Raw genomic sequence first — 16,819 nt, forward strand, 5'->3', positions numbered from 1 at the left:
CCTCATAATCTGCTTCTGACTGGCTAGTAGTCCTTACCTAGCTACTGTCAGGGCACGCCCTCATACTCTGCTTCTGACTGGCTAGTAGTCCTTACCTAGCTACTGTCAGGGCACGCCCTCATACTCTGCTTCTGACTGGCTAGTAGTCCTTACCTAGGTACTGCACAACAGGGTGAAAAGAGGAGCTGCAGCATAATATGAGCACTTTAAATAACATGGGTGCCAAAATGAAAATAGCTCCGCTTCACGGCACTTCGTGGCGCTTCCATGTGCGGTGTGTTTCTGGCCTTAGTCAATTTCAGTTAGTGATATTTTAGAAAATATGCTTATTCACTTTCTTGCCACGAGTAAGATAAGAAGAACTCTCATATTTGTCTGTTGAGAGAGAGAGAGACAGAGAGAGAGAGAGAGAGAGAGAGAGAGAGAGAGAGAGAGAGGTTTTTGTAGAGTGGAGAGGAGAAGGATTGCTTTGTGACCGGCGCGGAGAACTGCACGTCTGGTATGAATCTACACTTCACGGCTATTTGTGGCGCTTCAGCGTGCGCTGTGTTCCTGGCGTAAGATGCAGAAATGCAACAATGTAAATGACATGTACACATGCTAAAACTCGTGGTAAATGTGCGCAAAAACTTTCACTAGAGATCAAATGGCCATTCAGTGAACACACAATTTGCAAAACAGCAGTGTGGGAATTTTCAGTAACGGCTTTATTAAATTAGTGCAAAAGACAGACTTAACTCATTCAAAAATGTCATCTTTTTCTTTAAGGTGGTCTTCGGCACAAACCCACACACACTACGTTCTTTTGATGAGCGCAAGAGAAACAAGCGAAACTATCCACCAAAAACCACAGCCTTTTGTTTTCTTCTTACACATCTTCTTGTGACTTGGAATGACAGATGGAGAGAGAACAGGAGAGGGCAGAACCGATGGGAGACAAAAACCGAACCTTATCACATGGCAGCCATCAAAACAAGACTCCTGATTCCTGCAATTCATCACGGATTTCATCAAAAACAAAAAAAAAGATGTTACAATGAAATAGTCAACACATCAATAGCATTAGAAATAGTGCCTAAAATTCACAGAAAAAAAAAGGTTTCCTCTTTTTTTATTTACTCACTGACAAAAGAACTTGCAATCAAAGTACATAAGTTAATCAATACTGTATATATTTATACAATGGTAAAAAATAAAATATTTATATAATAGTATTTTTTTTTTTTTTTAAGGTTTACACCGTTACTATAAAGATATACTTGTTCCACTCCATGACAACTAATGCAATAAAAACAGAAGCAAATCCAAGAAACGACTCCAGAGTTTCTGACTTTGAAGGCTTATGGCTACCACCTTTTCCTAAAAGACCACAACCACTGCAGACAAAGAAGCAGGCTTTGTTTTCTTCCGCTTAAAGAGGGAAACAAGATCAAACACAGTCTGAGACGAGGAAAAAGAACGGAAAACATCAAAAAAGTCAATGCTCTTCCCCCGACCAGGACGGTAGCTCAGCCTTCGCAGTGTTCCCTGGCCCGCCGAGAGACAGAGAGAGGTCGATAGATAGAAAGGGGACAGGCAAGGATGAGGCAGATAGATAGTGGGATGATGTACTGCATATGCATGGGGAGGGTTGAAGGAAGGAAAGAAAACAGAGGAAAAGAGGTAGCTATGGGAGGGAAAAGGAGGGGAGGAGGGGAAAGGGGAAACTGGGGGATGGAGCGAGAGGTTTGGGATGAACTGTGGGAAAAAAGACCAGAGGTTTAGGGTGAGGTCCAATAAGAAATGGATTTATAGCTTTTGTTTTGTTACAATATCAATATACATGTTGTTTCAAGTATCTCCTACGGATGTGGCATGTTGCCATGAACGCTGCTAACACCCACAGTTTGTCCGCCGGTGTAATGGTGTGCAGCCCAAACAGAATACAACGAAAACTGTAAAAAAAAAAAACACAAGAATGTTGGACGAAGTGTACAGGGGAGAGGAAAGATAGTCAGGAAAACATGAGGCGGTGAGATGAGAGACGACTGAAGTGGGGAAGGACACATGCCACACAGGAAAGCAAAGATGAAGAGAAGGAGACGAGAGTGGTGAGAGGATAAGAGAGAGATTAAAAAAAGAAAAAGAAAACAGAGTGGTGTTATACAGCATTTGTGCCAGTGGGGATTCTGTGTATTTTCTTGTTTGATTTGACGTGGTGAGAAGACTTCTTCTGGCTTCTTCATCTTCTTTTTCGTCTTCTTCTTCTACCGCTTCTCTCCTAAGCCTGGGTTGCGTGGGGGAGATAAGTCGTTGCTTTTCAGTGTTGCAAAAAAGGACTACGGGAGGTTTCAGCAGAATCTACAAGCCTGGAGGGAGAGGAGATGAAAGCAGAGGAGAAGACAGCAAAAGAAAAGAGGGCGTTGAGAGGAAACAAGACATGAGGAGGGGGAGGAATGTGTGGGAAAGAAAAGAGAAAAGAAAGGAGATACTGTAAAGTAAAGGTCATCACTGAACCAGATCAATTACAATCAATTTCACAGGACAGGTGACGGCATTGCACCATTAAAGATTCAGGAAGGACAGAAGAGAGAAGTTATAATTGTTCACTCTTAGTCCACCTTCAAGCAGTGGCAACCGAGTAATTGGCTTTAATGTGAAAGTCCATCCTGAAAACTGTGTCAGCGTGTACCTTCCTCAACATCCTGGACAGTTCAGTCAATATGGCTGAACACAAGCAGCTCTGCAAACTTAAGATCGCAGAGAAGTGCACCGAGCTTTTTGATTCATCATGCCATCAAGGGACTCTTTCTGGAGTAGCTACAGTGAAGATTAATTGGCTACGGACATGTACTTGTAGAATATTTATTACAATTTATTATTTATTATTATTTATTTATTTATTTTTTTAACTTTCAGTTTAGAGTTTCAGTTTGAGTTCAGTTTATGGTGCTGAGGACAGCTTTGACAGAAAATATGGCCATGTGTTCAACAAATTAGCCTGGACTCCCACTTGTTTACTAAGAGGAGAATCTGTTTCAATTCACACATAATCATAATAAACATAATCTTTCACGAGGACCTATGGGCTTCAAAACGTCACAGAACATGTGTTCATTTGGAGCGATGCTGTGTTTTCCCTGGTGACATAGTGTATGTAATAAGTCTTAAAAAAAATACAAAATAAGCGTAGGGTGTATTCCCTGGTAATGTGACAGTTTGTCTCATGAGTCTGGCAGAATTGCTTACAACGAGCAGGCACATGGACACACACACGCACGAACGCACTCACGCACGTGCACACACACACACACACACACACACACACACACACACACACACACACACACACAAACACTGCAGTATGAAATGTGAGAGTTTATTGATTGCCTCTCTGGCAGCCATCTCCTCCAAGTCTGCTGCCTATTTCTGACATGTTTGGAGATGGCTGAGCATTCGAGAGAAACCCTCCTCACCCCCAGCCATTTAGCTCATTCTCTCTCCTCTTTTTCTTTCCAAGTCTCCATTAAAAAAAAATGTGTTTTCTGATATGACTGGATTGGATGGGGCACTTTGGGCTTCTACCATGTCCTTACAGTAAATCCTACTTAAAGGTCCAATATGTAATATATTTACTGTAATAAATCCAAAAATGACCCCAATGCTTCATCAGATATTAAGGAAACATGCTAAGTTGAAATACTATCTATTTCTACTTTTGAAATTTCCGTTCCGTGACAGAATTTCTGTTTGTGTTTTGACCTGTGTTGTTATCAACTGCCCAGTTTGACAGCCAGACTGGGTTGCCAGAAATACCTGTAAAAACGTAAAGCCAGCGCGCTACAGCTGTAACGTTAGTACAGCCATGAAAGCAGCAAACTAACAAATAGGATCAACTGAGATAGATTCTACCCGACCTAAAAAAAACAAGGGGGTAAGCGAGTGTCCACAAAGCGTAGCTCCTATGGCGCCATTTTGTTGCTATCAAGCCATCACCAGCCACGAGAGTGGTGAGAGGATAACTCTCACCACGCGCCACTTTGACAGCGAATAACTTTACATCTGAAGCGTTTAAAGACTCTATTTGTCCATTGTTTATTTCTAAAGAAACACAACAATGTATAAAAGGCTCCATTACCTTGTATCTCACGTTATGGTTCCGCAGTAGACGTTTTTGTAAAAATAGGCTAACGATTGTGTCATAACCACGCGACTTACTGTCGCGTAGTAGCGGAATTACCGTACAGTACAGGAGAAGCTCGCAGGCAGTTTTGACTTACATTAGCTGTTTAAGTTTAATTACTAATGTTAACTAGCATTTTAGTTAGCAATAATTAGCCTGTGCCTATGTTATTTCCTTACATATACCTACTTAACAGGTAAGCATTAGCTTCAGGCTAATTTATCACAGCTACAAGGGACAGGCATTTTATGTAATTTCAACATTCGTGTACTCACATTGAATTACGTAGCTAGAGTACCCGAGTTGGTAACTCGCAAAAACAAATTGAGACACAGCCAGTAAAGTGATCCCGACTGGTCCTGGCTAACGCTGCCATGCTAACCCTGCTAATTGCTAACGTTACCGGAGGACCAGGCAAGCGGGCCACGGCTGTTTACAACGTGTAGCCTGTTCAGCGGCTGTAGCCGACAACAGTGAGTTATTTGAAGCCAAGAGAGGGGGTTGTAAATTGTAAAGAGGGGACCGTGAGTTTGCAGTGTGTTTAGCGATTGTTGCCGTAATTCTAAGCCAATAAAGTGTGTTCAGTCGGGTGGAGAGGACAGCAAGGTAGTGTAACTTTTAGCTGTTCTCACCGTAATTCTAAGTCTAGGAAGAGTGTCTGTCCGTCGGACGCAGAGTACGGCGAGGTTGTTGTGTTTTTAGCGGTTCCTACCGTAATTCTAAGCCAAAAAAGTTTGTCTGTCAGTTGGGTACAGAGCTCCGCGTGAGCACGGGCTTTTATGACTGTCAATATAGCCAGAATCTAATGTTAGCTACTCCGCTGTGCTGTGGAGTAATGTCTGGCTATGTGAGACAAGCTTCTAGCAACATTGTTGTGGATGCTGCGGTCTCAGCCTGGCAACCTCCGTGAACTTCGCGTCTGGGGAGGAGGGGGCGGGGGAGACAACCCTCTCCAGTATTTTGAATTTGTACTGCACTATTTTAAACACTAGCTATCTGTATTACATATTGCACCTTTAAGGATAAAGTAGGAGTCAAACAGGCAAACTAAATTGAAAAATATTGAAAGGGTTACACACGCAGGTTCAGGTGCTACCAAACTGTTCACTGCAAGTTCAAGGAAAAGGTTACTTTGCGTCTACTAAATTCAAATTGCACTGTAGATATGAGCACTTCGCTACATTTACTACATACTCCACAAGTGCACTCTGAAGAGCAGAGGCAAATCCAGGTCATTCATAATATTGTCACCTTTTGCTCCTCTGTCGATTACAGTGCACACATTTTCTACAAATATATTTTTATTTTGAGGATTACATGAACAAAAAGAACAGAAATTTACAATGACTGTAGCAACTCAATTCTTAGTTTTCATTTTTTATACCACCCCCACCACTGGTAAATCTGCTTAGACTGCTATGATACAGTATGTTGTTTGGTAATAAGCCGCTAACTGATGCATTTTGAATGGTTGTCAGGCAACAAATCACATGATCTTTGTCGTTTTCCGATTAATTTATTTAAATAATCATGATATAAAAAATTGTTTTACAAAAAAGCATCATACTGTAATTCAACAAATATTTAACATTTTTAAATCTAAAACAGTTCATAGATCTAATCTAGAAGAAGTTCTAATCTAACACACTGTATATTATTAAAAACCATAATCACAATCCATTTAGCTTATGTATGCACTAACAGTGAAACACTTCACACTTCTCTTAATATGTGTGTGTGCATGTTCTGAAATGTTCTTTGAATCAGCATGTTTCTCTTTATTTGCCTCAGTTTCATGGGTATTCTGTGTTGAGATGGTGCAAATATTTTTTAATACATGTCTAATATCTTTCTAATACATTTCACTTGTGTTGTTCAAATTATTCCAAGGGACAAACATGAGGGGTGGGTCCTTGGTATATTTAGTCAGTGCGTTTACATGCAGTTTAAAAAAACGATTATATTCGGGTGAAGGCAATACAAAGTAACTGGGTTAACAGACCTACAGATCTCCTTCAGTAACCGGGGGTATTCCTGCATGTATACACCTTAAAGGTCCCCCCAGCCTGCCTATGGTCCCCCAGTGGCTAGAAATGGCGATAAGTGTAAACCAAGCCCTGGGTATCCTGCTCTGCCTTTGAGAAAATCAAAGCTCAGATGGGCCGATCTGGAATCTTCCTCGGTCCGTGTACTTGGTGGCCAACGGATTTTTGTTTTGAAAGGAAAAAAACAAAAACGAAAAACGGCCAGTTTCCCAATTACCATTAGTAAATAGGAAAACAAAAAACGGAAAACAACCCATTATTCGTTTTTTGTTTTGATATTAAAAATCGGAAAACGAAAAACAATCTCGTTATCCGATTTTCTTTGATGTATTTGTAGATGGAACTCGGAAATTAAAATGTGTGTATAAATCTTATTCCTTTGTCAGTACCCGATCCGTACCGCCTGTAAAATCCGTTCTGTGCACTGCCTGATCAGTTCTACGCTTGCGCGAACACCGGCAAACTTCACAGCTCTATGCACGCATTGGCATAAGGATGTTTGGACATTCCCGGTTACCGGAAGAAAACATTAGACAGTGACAGTAGACCGTTATGATGGCAAAGATGAAGTTTACAAGGTGTTTGCTGGAGTTGCCTAAAGGATCTGTTAATGATATACGGAGCGTCGTCTGGCCATCCAGTACAACACCATGTAGCAAATTAAATAAAGGCTTCAAATTTTACGTTTCGTCATTTCTTTGCAACTTTGAAGGTAATTTGCTAACGCTAGCTAGCCTGAGCTAGAAGCCTTGCTTTGGTGTTATAAGTCATGACTCCGTCCTGCTTCAGGTTAACCATGTTTTAAATAAAGTTTAAGCATGTGTATACCTCTCACTTCATGTGTTTGTACTTTTATGAAAGTATCAGGTAAAAACAGGGCTACAAATGAGATCTCTGTGAGAGACCAGCATACTCCTAGCAAACTATTATGTAGCTCAATGCTGGACATTTCACCCCTAATTCCGGTCACTTTACTGTATTTGTATTTGTTTAGTATTTGGTTTAGAAGCCTTTATTGGTGATTTTTTACGGTACAAAGTCCTGCTATATACGTACATAGCTAGCTATATATGCTCCGCTATGTCGTGTTAGCATGCAGCTACAATAGTTAGCTATGAGTATGCTAACGTTAGATTGTAGTGGAACGAAGCAGCACTTTCTAACGTCAAAAATCGCAGACCAAACACTACACAATCGGACATGTTTCAGCAGGAATGTGACCCGGAATTGGGGAGAATTTAACAACATTGCCAGCTAAGATGACCGTTAGCATGTAGCTACTATAGTGTTTACTGCCGTTAGCATGTAGCTACTATAGTGGTATACAGCAGTGGTGGCTGGGAGAGCTGTCATCCCATCTTCAAAAGGACACTTATGTACGTTTACACTTCATCGCATTAATAATAGACAGTCTATGGTTATTAGTCAAGACGAAGTATTAGGTAAAAACATTAACGTAAACAACACAACAACGATGTCGCTACACGGTTTTGGATCAGTGACAAGTTTTGAATGTTTGTAGCTATGACTATTGTATAATAAAGATTTAATAAAAAAAGATTTAATAAAAAAGTTGTAATGTTTGGTCGTAAAGTGTTGACACGTTACTTATATACAGTCTATGGTTACAAATCGCACAGGGACATTGTTAGTTTTCTACTACGTAATTATGCGCATGCACAGAACGGATCTTACAGGTACTGGCCAATAAATGCTATTGAAGGGCGGGTCTTGGCATGGCGGGAGTAACTTCCGGCTCACGAAAAAAATACCAATGCAAAATTAAGGAATATGACTTATACACACGTATTTTAATTTCCGAGTTCCATCTACAAATACATCAAAGACAATCGGATAACGAGATTGTTTTTCGTTTTCCGTTTTTTAATATCAAAACAAAAAACGAATAATGGGTTGTTTTCCGTTTTTTGTTTTCCTATTTACTAATGGTAATTGGGAAACTGGCCGTTTTTCGTTTTTGTTTTTTTCCTTTCAAAACGAAAATCCGTTGGCCACCAAGTACACGGACCTTCCTCTTATGAGGTCATAAGGAGCAAGATTACCTCCCCTTTCTCTGCTTTGCCCGCCCAGAGAATTTGGCCCACCCATGAGAAAGAGAGAAACATCATGGCTTGCAAACAAGCAAAGTGGCAGTTGGTCAAGGCCACACCCCACCCTCCACCTTGCCCCCCCTCTCTCCTCCTCAATAGCATTTAAAGCTACAGACACAGAAATGGCACATCCTAAGGAAAGCTCATTGTGGGACTGGCTCTAGTGGCTGTAATTCTGCACCAAAGCTGAATTTCGGGAAAGAGACTTCAGATAAAGTATTAGGGGACCACTAAGGTCTATATAAAAGAGACTTCAGATACAGTATTAGGGGACCACTAAGGCCTATATAAAAGAGACTTCAGATACAGTATTAGGGGACCACTAAGGCCTATATAAAAGCATCCAAAAAGCAGCATATTATAGGACCTTTAACTGGACTATGGTCAGGTTAAGCGTCTGTGCTAGAGCTGTAATCGGGCCTTAAAAGTTAGGCCCGATTGTACAAAATGTCATTTGTTAGATATCTGCAAATTTCAGTAGCTTTTACAGGATAAAAGTTGCAAGACACGTAATACAGCAATTTACAGTAAATTATGTAGTAAAGACAGTGAGACCTCACACAGCTTCCCTACTGCAGATGGCTGTGACTGTGTTTCATTTCACTTAGTACAACTCCTCAGTACACAGATACAGTGGTTAGTGCGAGGAAAGGATCAGGTGTACCATAAGCATTCTGCCTTACTTAACAGGCTTACCTTAAAGCCTTGCCTTTTACCGCTAATCTAGCAAAATGCATGCAGCAAAATATGGTTTAAAACAACCAATTTGGAGGTGGTAATTTGTCATAGCAAGTATTTGTTTCTAAAGGGTTTACTGTTGCATTATGCTTTTTGCATTTCTATTGTAAGTGCATGAGTGGGCTGCACTGTTGCTTTTGCTGGTCACAGCTCTTGTGTGCTTTGTTTAATAAATCATGCGTTTCTCTGTTGACATGCCAATATGTCTTTTTTCTGTCTTTATTCTCCTCCATCTCTGACCCTCTTTCTGTCTGCAAATCTCTCTTTCTCTCTATGAGATTAGGGAGCGGTCTTGAGGAATGTGAACTATAATTTTCCAAGACACTCTGAAATGAATTGGACTGTACACTTCAAAAAAGTCTGGAGCGATCGAAGCGTGCTTGAATGGGGGTGAATATCTAATAGAGTGGAGGGTATGGAACAGGAGGGGGTGGGGCCAATTGATTTTTCTTTCTCCACTGTTTTTCTTCCAGTGTCCCCTTTTTATAAGGCTCAGGACTGTGTCGTCCCCCCAAAAAAAAGGAAATAAAAGTCGAGAAACACTCGAAGGCACTAAAAACTCAGATATTGGTTTTTGCAAATCTAATGAGACTCTGGCAGCCCTGTTTCACCTCACATGAAGAACTGGGTATAAAATAGGCAATTCTCCCCCTCTGGCTAAAAAGTCAATGCCTTGACATGAAAATACATTGCCGAATCAATTCACCTCAGCTCCCATGCAGACACATGCTATGAACTCATAGGTCAGGAACAGATTGAAGAAAACATTAGGTAGGTAGAAGAGCAAGCGAGAAAGAGAAGGATGAACGGCATATAATCATTTTACCTGAGGTTGGCTGAGTTATGAATGAGTCACTTTATGTTACCGCTAGCAGAATTAACTGCCAATACCACGCTGTGCGCCTATAGAGAATCACATAGGGAAGATTGTATAATGACTCCTGCTGCAGTACATTTCTCCTGCACACTCGTGCAGTATTCCAATATTTACACGTTTAAAGGGCATACTTTTTTTGTTTACCTCTTTATTTTAAACACTTATATTATATTAGTACTTGTGTTTTGATTGTGTTTATGATATTTGATTGATTCCCTGCATTACTCCTTGTTCAGTGGTTTTCGTTATATATTCATACAAATATATATATATATAAATAAATAAAACAACCTTCTCTGTAACTGTCCCATTCTAACTGTATGTGATAAAACAGCTACCTTAGCCAGAAGATATCTTATTTCCATTTCACAACACCAGACAGAAAGGAATATATTTTGACTCAAATCTTTTTCTGCCATGTACAGTATATGAATGACCTAATGGCGTATCACAGAGATTCACTGATGTTGACTTATCAAACTGTCTCCACTTATTCTATGTCTCTCTGGGTAAAAGAGTCACCTTAATGTGTAAAATGTAAATTTAACAAGCTGCGGGAGGCGAGGAAGAATCAAATAGGACACTGGAGGGAACGGTAACCGTTTTTCAGCCTTTCTAATTGCTGAGAGGAGAGCAGGGTGACAGTTGATTAGCTCAGGTATTTCACGGCTGCTAGAAGAAAACAGCGGCATTGCAGCAGGAAGAAGAAACATTCTAGGAGAAGACAGAATCTGTCAGCCTAACACTGACTAGAATGGAAGCTAATGAACCTTACCAACCCAGAATATAATAATGAATGAGTTAACTATATAAACAATATTTTTTTCCAAATGACGAGAAATGGAAGGAAAGTGAATAGAAAAGTTAAAGTCTTATAATGTTTTGTAATCTTGAAGCTGGAGTGCAGAACTTTTGTTTCAAAATGAACCTAGGGGTTAATAACACGTGTCGACCGTTCTCTGGGATATGTTTTCATGCTAATCGAATGTGACCAGTTTTAGCGCAAACCGCTAATTAGCTTATAACGCTAGTCGTCGGGGCACGGGTAAAGTAAAAAGAAATTGCTTTTTCTATATCACTAACAAGGCTCAAAATAGCACCACACTTCCACTGTAGCATAATGAGGGTCCCTACATGTAAACCGAAGCATTGAGAACTTTGTAAGTGTATGGACAGTTTATTAAAAAGATATAAAGACAGTACCGTTCACGTATACAGGCAGGCGTTGTGCGTTACAAATGAATGTTAGATGCCTAATCAATAGATAGATCCCATTAATTTCACGTAACTATATATATATATATATATCATACTGTATATAAGCATAAACTGTAACCATAAATTTACTTTGAAAATCAGCTGATCATCAATAAAAGCACAGATCTCTTTTAAGCCCTGCATTTGTAAACATTACTGATATTAGAGCATCAGAAAATATTAAGTAGTACAGTACATTGCATTGTTTCCATTTTTGATGGTGGAGTGATTTTGTGATTTTACACAAATATAATTCAAAAGAATGTCAACTTAAACATGAACTACATTTACATTTGCCATAATCCTTAAGAGTTTAATGACTTCAAACCCTAGTTTTGATATCATTTATGGCCAGTATTTTTTTTTTTTTTTAGCAATAACCATTCAATGGATTTATATTCTGTAATTACCTCTCTGGAAAGAAGTTTTCATTGTTTGTGGTGGAGTACACCATTCCCGTCTGGTATTCAAATTGCCTTCACACATGTGCAGCATGAACTCAGATCGTGGTTGCTCTTGGTATGTTGGAAAAAGGCCAACTATAGACTTCTTTATTGAAACAATGTGAGTTTGTTTGGCTCCGCTGTAAACAGATATTCCAGGCAGTTCCTTGTCTGATGTATTTTCAGCCAAAGGGAACATTTTCCCAGAATTGTGGGACTTGTGGTATTGAAGCGCTTTAATAAAACTTTTTCACAGTGGATATGTTGACATATGACGACCCCAAAAACCACAATAATGATAGCGACATTCCATTTAAGTGTCCCAGTAAAACACTGGAACATGCAAATGGTATACCACCAGAATGATTGTTATTATTAGTTGCATCTGTATTTGATAAGTCTAACTATCAGCTGTGAGAAAGGTCCGTATTCAGCTACAAGGGCTTGTAGGCTCTTTATACACGACATCGGCAGACTACATAGACAAATCAGATGCTTTGTATTGTCGTTCACATTCACGTCACCTCATCCTGTTGTCAACAACCAGCTTATACATTTTTCTAAAATTAAAGTTTTGGCAACTTCAGATTTGGGGCTGAAAAGTCCCCACATATCCCTGAATAACTGTGTAACAGATGTACCAACAAATCATTCATAATACATGAGAAAAACATGAGTGCATTCTGTTGCAACATCTTTATAGTCATAAACCCTTTATGATGTCTTTAAGCATCACTTGTTAATGACCAACAAATATTTCATGTATCTTTTGAGCAAATAAATGGGGTTCTTAAAAAGGTAAAATGTACAGTTTCATCCTGTTCTCATGAACCATTCCTTCAAAAAGCTACGAAAAGCACTGTAATTCGTAAGCATTCCACATTTTGTTTTTCTTCTGTATTCACTACATTGACGGCTGCTGTATGAGAACATGGTTGGCCACGTAGGGAGGAGTTCAGGGTGGATGGGTGGGCGTTAACATACAGGACTTTCAAGCCAGAGAGTGGAGTTTGCTTCCCGGGGGAAACTAAAGCCTTTCACCCAGGGAATGTGTGTTTCTTAGGAGTGTTTTAATCCAAGCCACAATGTTTTTCCTAAATTTATGGTCGTTTTGGTGCCTAATCTTAACTTTCATAATGTACATATTTTATGGACTAGATTTAACCGTAATCTCCGCCGAAACGACCGGCAGCTCACGGTGCTCTGTACCCGGCTCAAAGTCACCTATTTTCAGGTCACTGAACCACCAACTACCGCTGATACAAGGGAGGACTGTAGCCGGCGTCACGTGACCAGCGTAGGTGTAGGGGTGCATGATATATCGACTCAATATCGTTATCGCAATATCACATTGCGCAATATAATATATCGAAAGTGTCGCGATAAGTATGTAATATTTTGTTTATTTTGTGGAGCACTGCGTCCCGTCCGTTGGCTGTGTGGCTTAGTTGTGTTTGATTTAGAGCCCGCTTTAAACGCTGTAATGATCATTCATTGGCCAGTTACCGTGCCACTTGCACATGTTAGTGCACGTCAGTACACAGGTCCACTACGTGAACAACCCTATGGAGCGTACCACGTGTGTGCATATTTCGACAGAGTGACAGTGTAAGTGAAGAAATAGATAGAGACAACAAAACGGAACGACTCAGAGAAGCGAAAGAAAAGTTGTGTCCTGTTCTCTTTATTTATATATTTTATACTGTCCAACCAGTAAAACATGTCCTGTTCTGTAGACATGGTCTTTATTTATATATTTTATACTGTCCAACCAGTAAAACATGTCCTGTTCTGTGGACATGGTCCTTATTTATTTATTCATGTTGGACCAGTCCAATATGACTGTCAATTGAAATAAACCTTGTGTTGTATTTGATTTGCATTTTCCCATAATATTTGTAATTTTACATATGTTTAAAAATATCGAAATTAATATTGATATCGCACTATTCATAATTGATATCGCAATATCACATTTTGTCAATATCGTGCCACCCTACATAGGTGGTCTCCTAATTTCGTACGATATCATACGGACCCGTTCATGAGAATGCGTTGACAGTTTACATATTAACGTGAGGTATTATGTCCTAGCATCGGGATTCTACATTTTTGAATCAGATCAAAGCCATTGCTAGGTGTTAACTAGGAGAATTAGTAACTTGTCCATATGTATTTTGTCAATAGCTCATACTGTACTTTGTTAAGGCCTCTAAAAGTCCAGTTTTGTAGAGTGATAGCTTTATTGCTTATAGACTATTGTCTTAAGAAACGATACTCCTCTTTAAATACCTGACAGTTCATATCCCAGTTCAAAGATCAATAACCCTTGACAGCTTGATCTGAAGGCAGAAACAACCCATGGACCATACACATCACTCTAATGTGAGGTCTCTTTAAAGGAAGCTGTGAAAAAGCCATATTTTTACAAGAGTAAATAAGCCCCTAAACATCCTGTCTCTATAGCTGGGAGGGGATTAGTGTAGAGCTGGAGAAGGAAGAGGAGAAGTGGCTGTCGGAGAGCAGCGAGGGATCAGAGAGGAGGAATAGTGAATAGTGTGGACTAAAACCCCCCAGGAGGATGGAGGTAAATTAGTGGCATCTGTGCTGGAAGCTGTGTGTTGTTTAAGGGTAAATGTTTTGTTTTTACTCCACCCACTCACTCTCTCTCGCTCCTTTACTCTTGGAATTACATAATTACTCTCGCTGAAATTACAGAGAAACACAGAGAGGCACTGTGCAGTGTATTACAACTACAGACAAATCTGCAGCTGAAGCCCGTAATCCTGCATGGAAGAGATTTTACCAAGTGGTTTGAGCTCTTAGACCTTCCTAAATTGAGCAAATGCAGGGTGAATTGGTGCAGTGCAGGATGAAATGTGTGTGCATACCGTATGTGTGTGTGTGTGTGTGTGTGTGAGCTTATGTACTGTAAGTGAGAGAAGAAGTAGAAGTAAGGGTAAGAGCATCAGCATCCGCTCCCCCAGAGATTTTCACTATATCATTTTATTTTATATCTTTCATAAGCCACATTCACACACAGCGAGACTAGCAACAACATATTAATCTCAAAAGTCCAGCGATGTCCACACCACCTTTATGTGTAAAATACACATTACTTACATACTGTCCAAAACTGGAAAGAAATTGCCTCCAGCCACAAATCATCAACTTTGAGAATGTAATTTTGAGCAACAGTAAGGCTGCTGCCAGGAGATAGATGTACTGTACAGTGCACATCAGTTCACATGTGCACTGATAGGGGGCAGTGTGGTCATCTGTGTTGGTTTACTGCCTGTGAGCTGTGCTGCCAGCGATTCCTCCTTGTAATTACTTCTAAAATTAGGAATCATTCTTATGAGTAGCTGTCCTTTTTGTGTGCATCCGCAGCCTATGGGAGCACGTATTGACTGCACTTAGTTTGCCCAATTAGGAAGTCTTATCTCAGGTGAACAATGGATGCTTTCACATGGACATTTAACACCTTAAATCGGAGTGTGTATGTGTGTTTGGGCTTTATATATCTGCAAGCATTTCCCTCTCCAGAACTGTAGGATAATACTGTAATTGTTCCCTACTTTATGGTAATCTGTCTGTGTATGTGTGTGTAGTGGATGTGTGTGAGAGTCTATGGCACATTGATCACAAAAGAAAGGCTTACAATGGAGGGGAGTGAAAGTAGGCCCCTGCAAAGCCCGGGGATTTAGCTGCCAATCCTGCAACAGCAAACAAAGGTCTCGTAAGCATTAGAAGACACAGTATATGTTGGCACTCTGCACACACAGGCACACGCTCGCCCTCCCTCTCTGTCCTGCAGGGTTACATACATTATTTAAGGGTCTGAAAAGCAACCCTAGCAGAGTGTTTTATGGCTGAGAGCTAGGACAGAAAGCCAGTAAGGATGTAGCTTTACTTTTGGTACTGTTGCTAAGCCGAGTACTGCTGAAGGAGTCGGTGGAAAAGGTTTTTAGGTTTGAGGTACGGATGGAAAGGTGAGATCCAGCAATAGTACAGTTCCCCACCATATTAACCAGCAGGCTTCCCAACCCACACATCATTGGAATTCTTTTGGCTTACAGTAAAAACACACAACGAAGGAAGATCTGTCCGTGAAAGAGAGATGATCTTTCTCTTCTACAAAAATCCACCTGTTTCATCAAATCTCTGACTCATTTTAGGGTAGACTCTCGGACTGATTTGCCACTTTCTGTCTTGTCTGTAGAATATATATATGAATGTAAATCACTTCAGTTGTTTCAGGGAATTGAAGTACTTGTCAAGATGGCATTATCAGTTTGTAGTCATTTTCTCCCTCCTCTCGAGCCTCACCCAGAAACGCATCACAACAATAGGATACACAGAAATACATTACCCAGTCAAAACACACACACACACACACACACACACACACACACACACACACACACACACACACACACACACACACACACACACACTAAATACTAACTGCAGCAGAGATTGTAGATAAGATGACCTCTAGAGGGTTTTAAAAAGAGCCTTTGTCTTGTGTTACATACCTAAACGTATCAGACGCAGAGAACCAAGAACACTACACTACTAATTTGGTTTGCCAAGGAAAATGTAATCACTGCTTCGATTGCATTTACTGACAATATCTTGTTTTATCCATCCAGGACGTGTGACATCCTTATTCTGCACAGAAATCACATGGACTGACCACTGAAGACAGGAGTTCACATCATGCACCCCACATGTTGTTAGTGATTTTTCCCCCCTCTGGTTTGAGTTTACTTGGCAGCATTGCCACCCCAGGGTGCCACAGTGCACTACTACAGTAGGACACTTGGTTAAGGTTAGGTAAGTATCCTGGTTGTGGTTAAAAATGGAAAAAAGTCTTAAGTTTCCCATCTTATGTTTCAAGTCAATGTTGACTTTTTCCGTATTTACAATCCTTCCCTTAATTTAACCAAGTACTTTTATGATTATGCCAAACAGAACCATAACATAATGTGTTGTATTAGCTATGAGGGGGAACACAATGAAATACATTGACAGTGAACATTTTCGAGAAACATTTAATATAAATGTTTTGTCATAATGTTGATTAAAACGTCATTACATGGGCTTTACTTAAAGGTCCTATGACATGCTGCTTGTTGGATGCTTTTATATAGGTCTTAGTGGTCCCCTAATACTGTATCTGA

At 40.1% G+C, this 16,819-nt stretch overlaps 1 protein-coding gene across 2 annotated transcripts in view; it reads right to left on the reverse strand.

Annotated features, from left to right (window-relative positions):
* Nucleotides 1-800: 800 nt before the first annotated feature.
* cdh13 (cadherin 13, H-cadherin (heart)) overlaps nucleotides 801-16,819 on the reverse strand; it is a 413,558-nt gene continuing 397,539 nt past the window's right edge. The window contains exon 15 of one of the 2 annotated variants that reach the window (XM_036002865.1): nucleotides 801-2,348. In XM_036002865.1, the coding sequence (XP_035858758.1) occupies nucleotides 2,341-2,348 (8 nt within the window). In that variant the 3' untranslated portion in view covers nucleotides 801-2,340. Of the gene's footprint in view, nucleotides 2,349-14,707; nucleotides 15,350-16,819 lie in introns of those variants that run through there. The other variant, XM_036002866.1, reaches the window with a different exon arrangement.

The sequence above is a fragment of the Sander lucioperca genome, chromosome 7, assembly GCF_008315115.2.
Source record: "Sander lucioperca isolate FBNREF2018 chromosome 7, SLUC_FBN_1.2, whole genome shotgun sequence".
Classification (NCBI taxonomy): domain Eukaryota; kingdom Metazoa; phylum Chordata; class Actinopteri; order Perciformes; family Percidae; genus Sander; species Sander lucioperca.